This window comes from Topomyia yanbarensis, chromosome 2 (genome assembly GCF_030247195.1).
Source record: "Topomyia yanbarensis strain Yona2022 chromosome 2, ASM3024719v1, whole genome shotgun sequence".
Taxonomy (NCBI): Eukaryota; Metazoa; Arthropoda; class Insecta; order Diptera; family Culicidae; genus Topomyia; species Topomyia yanbarensis.
In genome coordinates this window covers 359508972-359519607 of record NC_080671.1, presented here as the reverse complement: position 1 = coordinate 359519607, position 10636 = coordinate 359508972, and the positions used below count along the sequence as shown (strand labels likewise).

At 39.3% G+C, this 10636-nt stretch overlaps 2 protein-coding genes across 3 annotated transcripts; one reads left to right on the top strand and one right to left on the bottom strand.

Moving 5' to 3' along the window:
* Positions 1 to 6235: 6235 nt before the first annotated feature.
* On the top strand, positions 6236 to 7753 carry LOC131684328 (pseudouridylate synthase 1 homolog). The gene has a single exon (XM_058967108.1). It carries the CDS (start codon positions 6365 to 6367, stop codon positions 7703 to 7705), a length of 1341 nt encoding a protein of 446 aa, XP_058823091.1. The 5' UTR covers positions 6236 to 6364; the 3' UTR covers positions 7706 to 7753.
* Positions 7754 to 7762: 9 nt separating this feature from the next.
* On the bottom strand, positions 7763 to 9095 carry LOC131684329 (MYG1 protein-like). Of its 2 annotated transcripts, XM_058967110.1 has the most exons (3): positions 8972 to 9095; positions 8628 to 8818; positions 7763 to 8562 (listed from the first exon to the last, which is right to left on the bottom strand). In XM_058967110.1, exons 1-3 carry the CDS (start codon positions 9065 to 9067, stop codon positions 7818 to 7820), a joined length of 1032 nt encoding a protein of 343 aa, XP_058823093.1. In that variant the 5' UTR covers positions 9068 to 9095; the 3' UTR covers positions 7763 to 7817. The 2 variants fall into 2 exon arrangements, with proteins under 2 accessions (XP_058823093.1, XP_058823092.1); XM_058967109.1 differs by having other exon boundaries at positions 8628 to 9095.
* Between the last annotated feature and the right edge of the window lie 1541 nt (positions 9096 to 10636).

The following is a 10636-nucleotide window of genomic DNA, read 5'->3' as shown; positions in this document are numbered from 1 at the left end:
ATTTAACTTCGCGATTCTCGGATGTAAAAGAGATCGTCAAAGTCAATAAAGATAAAATACGCATTGTCGTTGGTAGTCTCAAACAAGCCAATGCAATTGCTTCTTGCGAGCTTTTTACGCGTGAGTATAGAGCGTATATTCCTTCAAAGGAAATTGAAATTGATGGGGTCATCACAGAATCGAGTTTGACTGTTGATGACATAATTAAGCATGGGGTTGGTCGTTTCAAAGACACCATACTTAAAGACGTAAAAATACTTGAATGCAAGCAATTGCATTCAGTATCACACGAAGGAGATAAAAAAGTTTATCGACTGTCTGACTCATTTCGAGTGACTTTCGCTGGGTCTGCGCTGCCCAACTATGTCATTATCGATAAGATTCGTCTCCCTGTTCGTCTTTTTATTCCTCGTGTAATGAATTGCCTTAATTGCAAACAGCTTGGCCACACAGCCACTTACTGTTCCAATAAGGCACGGTGTGGCAAATGTGGGGGTTCTCATCAAGAGGATACATGCAATGAAAATTCAGAAAAATGTTTAATGTGCGGAGAAAACGATCCTTGAAGGAGAGGTCTAAGCGCTCCTATGCAGAAATGTTGAAAAATGCTACCCCTAAACCCATTTTCTTAGAAAACACTTACACATCTCTATTTTCGGAACAGTCTGACTCTGACGGAGCGTGCGAAGGTACATCATTTGTTTTACCCGGAAATTCCAGAAAAAGAAAACAGTCTTCTTTTCCCAAGCTGCCAAGCAAGGGCCTTAAAATTTCTCCACCAATAGATAAACTGCGCCCAAAACCGAAAAATTCCGATTCAAAACCGAAATCAATTCCGCCCGGTTTTGGGAACGTACAACCCAAACAGAACACCATTACTGGAAATAATAAAATTTCGACTTCCTCTGAGCCTCAGCCGGGGGTAGGATTATTGAAATTTTCTGAAATTGTTGATTGGATTTTTAAAGCATTCAATATTTCTGAACCACTAAAGAGTATACTTTCAGCTTTCCTCCCAACAATTAGAACATTTTTAGAGCAGCTGATTGCTCAATGGCCCATCCTTGCAGCGATTGTATCTTTCAATGGGTAATTCACCTCCTCCAATGAAAGATTCCATCACTGTTTTACAGTGGAATTGCAGAAGTATCATACCTAAAATTGATTCCTTAAAAATTTTACTGCATAATTTAAAATGCGATGCTTTTGCTCTATGTGAAACATGGCTTACCTCAAACATTAATTTCAACTTAAATGATTTCAACATTATTCGCCTAGACCGAGACACCCCGTATGGAGGAGTGCTTCTAGGAATTAAAAAGTGCTATTCTTTCTATAGAATTAACATCCCCTTGTTTGCGGGCATTGAGGCTGTAGCTGTCCAAACGAACATTAAAGGCAAAGACATGTCTATCGCTTCTATATATATACCTCCCAAAGTTCAAATTGGACAACGTCAAATTTTTGAGGTAGTGGAATCCATGGCTGCTCCGCGTCTGATACTGGGAGACTTCAACTCGCACGGAGTATTGTGGGGTTCCCTCTACAATGATAATCGATCCTCTTTGATATACAATGTTTGTGACGAATTTAATATGACAGTTTTACATACTGGTGAAACAACACGCATCCCCAGACCTCCTGCACGTCCAAGTGCATTAGATCTATCTCTGTGCTCGACATCACTTCGGTTAGATTGCACGTGGAAGGTTGTACCTGATCCTCACGGTAGCGATCATTTGCCAATCGTTGTTTCAATTAACAGTGAATTAGGCCTTACGAATTCAATCAATGTTCCTTATGACTTAACACGAAATATTGATTGGAAAACATACGAAACATTAATTTCCACTTCTCTTGCTTCGACAGAAGAGCTACCCCCTACCGAAGAATATGAATTCTTAGCGGGTTTAATTATTGAAGCAGCAGAACAAGCCCAAACGAAATGCAATCCTGGAATGACAATAAATAGACGCCCCCCTAATCCTTGGTGGGACAAAGAGTGCTCTGATGCATATGAAGCTAAACAAGTTGCCTACAAAGAAATTATGAAACAGAAAGGGGGTATACGTGAGAACTTTGAAAATTATTTCATTTTGCAAAACAAATTTGACAGTATACGTCGTGCCAAAAAGTCTAGTTATTGGAGACGCTTCGTTGATGGCTTGTCAAGAGAAACATCAATGAGTACTCTTTGGAACACAGCCAGAAGAATGAGGAATCGAAACGTGACTAATGAAAGCGAAGATTTTTCGAATCGTTGGATATTTAATTTCGCCAAGAAAATTTGTCCCGATTCTGCTCCTGCGCAGAAAATCACTCGCGATGCTCCCACACGTAACGATTTCATAGATTCGCCTTTGACAATGATGGAATTCTCAATTGCACTCCTCTCATGCAACAATAATGCTCCGGGACTAGACAGAATTAAATTCAACTTGGTGAAGAATCTGCCTGACCTAGCAAAAAGACGCTTGTTGAATTTATTCAATAAGTTTCTTGAGCAGAACATTGTGCCGCACGACTGGAGACAAGTGAGAGTTATCGCTATTCCAAAACCGGGAAAACCAGCCTCCGATCATAACTCGTATCGACCGATTGCAATGCTATCCTGTATCAGGAAATTGTTGGAAAAAATTATCCTACGACGTCTCGACAATTGGGTTGAGGCGAACGGCTTGCTATCAGATACCCAGTTTGGTTTTCGGAGGGGAAAGGGAACGAATGATTGTCTGGCGCTACTTTCGTCAGAAATCCAACTCGCTTACGCAAAAAAAGAACAAATGGCGTCTGTGTTCTTAGACATAAAAGGAGCATTCGACTCAGTCTCCATTGATGTTCTCTCGGAGAAGCTACATCAATGTGGTCTTTCACCGATATTAAATAATTATTTATACAATTTATTGTCAGAAAAGCACATGCATTTTTCATATGGCGATTTGGCGACACTCAGAATAAGTTACATGGGCCTCCCACAAGGCTCTTGTCTAAGCCCCCTTCTCTATAATTTTTACGTGAATGACATTGATAATTGCATTGTCAGCCCATGCACTTTAAGACAACTTGCAGATGATGGGGTGGTTTCTGCCACAGGACCAAAAGCTATAAATTTACAACAACCATTGCAAGATAGCTTGGATAATTTATCAATTTGGGCTTTAAAGCTGGGCATCGATTTCTCTACGGAGAAAACAGAGTTGGTCGTTTTCTCAAGGAAGCGTGATCCAGCTCAGCTTCAGCTTCAGTTGGTTGGTAGAACGATAGCCCAAGTCCTGACTTTTAAATACCTTGGAATTTGGTTCGATTCTAAAGGCACATGGGGAGGCCACATTAGGTATCTAATAACGAAATGCCAACAAAGGATAAATTTCCTGCGAACAATAACTGGATCATGGTGGGGTTCTCATCCAAGTGACATGATAAGATTGTATCAAACAACAATACTTTCAGTAATGGAATATGGGTGCATCTGTTTCCGTTCAGCTGCGAACACTCACATTATTAAACTGGAACGGATACAGTATCGCTGTTTACGAATTGCCTTAGGTTGCATGCAGTCGACCCATACAATGAGTCTTGAAGTACTAGCGGGAGTTCTTCCTTTAAAAGACCGATTCTGGGATCTCTCTTCTCGTTTACTTATTCGATGTGAGGTTATGAACCCACTGGTAATTGAAAATTTTGAAAGACTTGTCGAGCTTCAACCCCAAACCAGATTCATGACAGTGTATTTCAATCACATGTCACAAGAAATAACGCCTGCTAGGTATGTTCACACATACGTCAATATACTAGATATTCCTGAATCCACTTTATTCTTCGACACGTCCATGCAAGCAGAGATTCGTGGAATTCCGGATCATCTACGCTCGCGGGAGATCCCTAAAATATTCACAAGTAAATATCAACACATAGACTGCCTTAAAATGTTTTACACTGATGGGTCACGAATCAGTGAGGCCACTGGTTTCGGTATTTTCAACAATAATTTTTCAATTTCTCTCAAACTTGCAGAACCCGCCTCTGTTTATATAGCGGAACTAGCAGCAGTTCACTATAGTTTGCAAATAATTAATACTTTACCCCCGAACCATTACTTTATCCTCACTGATAGTCTCAGCACAATTGCAGCTCTACGCTCAAAGAGGATTGATAATCACGATCCATTCTTTTTGGGGAAGATACGAGAATCTCTGAGTAACCTGACAAGAAAATGTTATAAATTTACCCTAGTGTGGCTCCCCGCCCATTGCTCTATTGCGGGCAATGAGAAAGCTGATAATTTAGCCAAGATTGGTGCACTAGATGGTGAAATATATGAAAGACCCATCGCTTACAATGAATTTTATAGCGCTTCTCGACAGAGGACACTTGCTAGTTGGCAAACATCTTGGGACAATGGAGATATGGGACGATGGCTACACTCAATTATCCCTAAAGTATCAACGAAGGCATGGTTCAAAGGATTGGATGTAAGTCGGGACTTCATCCGTGTGATGTCTAGGCTCATGTCCAATCATTATACTTTAGATGCGCATCTCCGTCGTATTGGGCTCGCTGAGGGTAATCATTGTGCTTGTGGAGAAGGTTACCACGACATTGAGCATGTTGTTTGGTCCTGCACTGAATATCGTGAAGCCAGATCACAATTAGTAGATTCTTTACAAGTCCGAGGAAGACCAATCCATGTTCCTGTTAGAGACATCCTGGCGTATCGCGATCCTCTATACATGGAACTTATCTATTATTTTCTAAAAACAGCGTCTATCAAAATTTAATTAAATTCATCTCCTCATACTCTCATCCAAGGCTAATCATTCACCAATTAAAGTGTCCTAGAATATTTAGTTTTTAAATTTAGACAATAACAGAAAAAAAGTAAATAAATACACCCGAAAATACTAGATCATTATGAAGTACAACAATGTAAGGAAAAAAGCAAACAATAAAGTGATTTCAGTGTTAGTTTTAGACAAAGTACTAGTATAGTTAAAATTAGTCTTAAGGATTTTTGTAACGTGCTATGTAAAAAAAAGAAACTGGCGTAAAAAGCTTTTGCAAATGCCGTGTCAAATAAACGTATGAAAAAAAAAAATACCCGGATAGAAAATTAAATTTAATATAAACTTTTTTCTCGTGCTTTTTCAAATAGACGTATTGTCAGGAGGATGCTGTCTAAACTGATAAAATCAAGTACAGTCGTGATTCGCTAGTTGGACCACAGCCTCTGTCCAACTAACGAATTTGATTTGCTAGTTGGACCGACTGAGAAATGTCAAAAACTCTCCAAAGAAGACGTTAGTAGCGTAAAAGATTGTTAAATAGATTGTCAAAGTGAATTTGACAATCTATTTTGGCGTTTAGATGCTTTTTAGTTGGATGGTCCAACTAGCGAAGGTCCAACTAAAAAGCGGTTCAGTTAAAGGGTGCCCAACCAGCGAATCACGACTGTACCCATTAATGCGTACGCGGTAAAAAAAACTTTACCCATTTTATGTATTCAAATTGCCCATTTTCGGAAGTTATTCGAGCTGTCAAAAGATGGGTATTTTTTTGTTTCTAACAATGAGTACTTTTTATCCATTTCACAACTACTCGATGAGGTAATGTCAATGGGTATATTGATCTTGATAATGGGTGAAAAATCCTTAAGCATTATTTCAAGCGAGTTAACCTGCAAATTAAGGATGTTGAAAATATGCGCCAATTCGGCATTTTTAGAACAGCCAAAAGATCCTGCCATCAAAAATATATTCAGTTGGCGGTTTTATTTTGTTAAGTAGTTTTAGAATAGGATTTCTATCTAGATTCCTATACTTTTATAAGGAAACAATAATGTGAAATGAATGTTATTTTGTTTTTTTTTTTAATTCAGAAATAATTTTATTGACAGTATTTTTCATTCTGGCGCGAATTTCATGAATGGGTATTTTTTACGCATTTTGTTGTAACAGTTCTGCGAAAAATAATGGGTGAAACATACCCAGGTTGACGTACAAGGTCTGTACTCATTTATGGGTACAAACGCTTTACCCATTTAATGGGTTATTCCACTTTTATTGAAAATGAGTAGTTTTCTACGCATTGATGGGTACTTGATTTTATCAGTGTAGTTGTCTACGCATTAATGGGTATTTTGTTTTATCAGTGTATACGGTGTATACAGTTTCACCTTTTCAATTTAGGGTATTGAGTTTAGTACAATAATTTCGTAAATAAAAAACTGTCACTTTCCGCGTGCATGTACTGCGCTTGTTTGTTATCACCTCACGTATCCCGAAATTAAATTTAATTGGAGAATTTTTACGTTTCGTCACTTTTAATATCTCAAAAGTAGGAAATTGCCGCTGTTGCTTGATTGCAGATGCTAACATTGTTCCGTCGTATCGCAGTCTGCGCGAATTATACTGCTGGTAACGTTCTATTGAAGTTGCATACTTACCCGTATTACACGGTGTCCCGGCCACGAGCTTTAAGTTTTCTCAACCAAATGGCCGAAGCAGTAGAACAGAAAATCGCCGAAAATAAGAACCGTGGCGAGGAACGATATCGTCAAAAACGGCAAGGATACGATGCACAGAAGCCCCGTTACAATGGGATTGTCAAAAAACGCAAATGGGAGGATCCTCCATCCGATCCGGAGGCGGTCAAAGATTTCGACCCTGCCTCGCGGGTGAAAAAGCGGAAATGTATCATTCTAATGGGCTATTCAGGTGTGGATTACCTTGGAATGCAACGGAATCCTGGTACAAAAACAATCGAGGAAGACCTACTTGCGGCAATGCTGAAGCACGGTTGGATTAGTGACGAAGCCTTTAAGCAACCGCAGCAGGTTCAGTTTCAGCGAGCTGCTCGCACCGACAAGGGTGTCTCGGCGGCAACGCAAGTGGTATCTATCAAATTGCCGGAGAATTTGAATATTGATGCGTTGAATGAGGATTTGCCTGCACAAATTCGGGTTTTTGCAATCAAACGTGTGACGAAGGGATTTAATTCAAAATCTAACTGCGATGCCCGGACATACACTTATACTTTACCAACGGTGGCTTTTGCCTTGCACGGTGAGACGGTAGATATTTCAAATTATAGGCTCCCGGAGGAGCGCCTTAAAAAAGTTAACGATACTTTGAAGCTCTTCGAGGGAACCAAGAATTTTCACAACTTTACAAGTCGAAAAGAATTTATCGATCCTTCGGCGAAGCGATTCATTATGTCCTTTGAGTGCGACACACCTTTTGTGCCAGAAGGTTCCACTGTTGAATTTGCTACCATTAAAATCAAAGGCCAAAGTTTTATGCTTCATCAGATCCGAAAAATGGTCGGTTTAACGCTGGCTGTAGTGCGTGGAGTAACTCCCGCCGAGACGATTATCAAAGCATTTGACGAAGTACGTTATGGTGTTCCCACGGCTCCAGGGCTTGGGCTAGTGTTAAGCCGGATTCACTATGAAAAATACAATGCTCGCTACGGACAAGATGGGTGCCACGAAGTGCTGGATTTTCAGAAGGAAGATGATCTGATTCAGGAATTCTTTCGGAAGCACATTGCTTCCACCATCGTGGAGACGGAACTGCAGACAAACTCAATGGTGGAATGGATTGAAACACTGCCCTTGCACAGCTATGAACCACGAGAGGATAATGAATCGCGAGAAATGAAAGGTAAGCGAAAATCGAACGATGATGATGAGGATGACGATGAGTAATTTTTTCTACAATATTTCGGATAAAAGGTTGGTAGTCCATTAAAGTAACTCGATTAGTTGGGCTTCGCTAGAATGTATCCGATGGTCCGATATTTTATTATGCAAAAAACCTTCAGTCTTCGGTAGCTTCTAAACTAGCGACCGCCATTTGGAGTGCCCCTTGTCGCGTTCTATTTCCACCAATAAAACCCGTTTGATGGCAGAATGTAGCTCCTTCAATTCCGGAAATCGTTTCAAGCTCGTCGTCTCTCTGTCCACGCCAGGGAGCCGCCAAAAACTTTCTACAAACAAAGCTAGCCGATTGCAAAGGCACACATATAATACGCCAGTCGTTTTCTTTGTTGTAGTAGATGACGTACTTCGAAAGACCCGTAATGCCATAGTCTTCCTCCAACTCATAAAGATGTTCCTTCCATGGACAGAAATGTTCCAATTCCAAAATCGCCCCAGAGTTGTGAACGTCCAATCGTTTATTGACAGCATTCTCGACTAACTCTCTAGCTGGCCACCAGCGAATCGCGTAGTAAAGCACCTTATCGATAAATTCTTGTCCGACATAGGTCTTTGCCTTTTCGAAACGCTTGGTTAAATCTGTGTCAGCTACTTTTTCATTCCAGGCTGGGTTAAAATTGCCGACTCGAGCGCTCAAATGAGTATTGATTGTATATTTCGGTTCTCCATCGACCATTGGCACACCATTATCGATAGCGTCTACTTCGGCTATGAAATGGTCGTAAACTTTTCGATAGACTCCACGGATCATATCTTCAGACGGATTTTTGATGGAATTCTGTGAAAGAACCTCTCGGATCACATCCTCTCCAAAATAGTTATAGATCAATCCAGCGGAACTTAACCTGTTGAAAGTGAAGCGTTTTATGAAACATCCGAACAGAAAATGTAAAATTTGCAAGGGTCTTACCGAATTTCCCGTTTTACTTTCGCCTCGGGTTGCAAAGAATTTATCGTCTCATTGAAGCTCTTTTGATGATGGTCAAATCGATTCTTCTCTCGATCGAATACCGCTCCAACATCCACTACTATATCGCACTGATCCAGCAGTTTTGAATCTCTAGTTCTTACAATGCTGGCATTGGCGTACCGTGGAAGTTGCTGTAGCATAAAACAAGCTAGCAATTCGTCACAGTGAAATATTCCATCGTGGGTTCCTATCACCAACTCGTTGCTTTCTTTAAAACGCTTTGAGAAGTCTTGAACTGCCTCGGTACTCATGCTTAATCGATTCAGGTTACGGAATACACTTACGGTAAATGATGACCGTGACTGGCGAGGAAAACTAAAGATGCAGTATTTGGTTCCGCTCACGAAAACGGGTAGTCGCTTTGACAGATGTTGGAGCATGCTTCGATTGTTTACCTATTCGCTTGTCTTGTCACATGGTATGTGCATGTGCGCGGGTGTTTTTAGAACACTGCTACATCAATCTCGAGATCAATCCACCTAGTAGAGTACTGATATTTTGTTGGTGTCCCAAAAATATTTGAATATTCGATATTGCGTAAATTACAATAAATCTAACCTTTTTACACATACTCGTAAGGGGCCGTTCATAAACCACGTAGACTCATAGGGGGGACGGGGGGGTCTGGCAAAAGTCTACGTTTGTCTACGAGGGGGGAGGGGGGGTCTTTGAAAAAGTCTACGTAGACTTTTATTTTTTTGTTATTCTCGTATTACTAATTATAAATGGGATTTAAAGAGAGTTGTATTCAAAATATCGGTCTATTCAGTATTTATGCAGAAACTTCAGAGCTAGTATACTATTGAGGTAACTACTCGTTTAGCGACCACTCAACCCAGAACCCACGATTTTTTTTGGACAACCTCACACGTTTTTGTTTCTTGCGAATATTTTGATATAGTTTTGATCTGGGAATAATACAAAATGACAGTTCCAAAGACGATCGCCAAAAAATCCTCTGGTCGGAAGATTTCGACTGTGAAATCATCTGAAGCACCACTAGTTAGCAGACATGCATGGACCATTAAATGCATGATCCATAAAAAGTTAAAAAAGGTTCAAAGTTAAGCATTGTAACAACAAAACACCCGATTTTTAACAATAAGTAGATTAATTTTTTTATTTTTATTTAATAATTTCGGTGGTTAAAGCAGTAGTGTAGTTAAACTTCTACAACAAAGTGTGTACTCGAGTTAATCAGTTTCTCTTGCAATCATTTACACTGATTTCAAAATCTTTAAACACCCGTTAAATTTTACGTCTTGACCCTATGCAACTCCGTGCAAACCGGCTCTACTATATTTATCTTCGAAAATATTCGGAGTTAAACTTTGATGCTTTGCGATAATACTCTAAGGTGATACGGCTATTAATTACATAAGAAATATAAATATTTTTGGGAAGATTTAAATAACTTCGTTCCCTTAATCAAATAAGGCAATTTAGACTATCTTATTATCTTAGAAATATTGAAATTTGTTCACGAAAAGTTAAATTTGTGTGCATGTTTGGTTTATTATTTTAGTCTAGATGATAGTACACATCTACAGTATTAATTTGTAATTGTTTCTTATAATTTAACAATTTTGAATGCACCAGTAAGGCTCAAAAAGTTTTTAGCAATTCTGCATTGTTGGTGTAGGTCGCACTTCGGCCAAAATTTAAGCTAGTTATAGCAATGTATCTTTTTACATATATTTGAGTGACTAACCTTGAAAAGAAGTATTCCGCTACACAAACGTTGGAAAGCACCTTGAATCGGTATTAATTGATTTGATCAATTATAGACAAAAACCAATGTGAAAAATCTTTTTTTAATATTTAAAAAGCTTGAAATACATCTGAACGCTTATTTTTAATTGAACATTATAATGTGCTTCTTGCAAAATTCACATTTCCTGCGAATAAAAAAAATTAAAAGTCTACGTAGACTTTTGACGGGGGGGGGG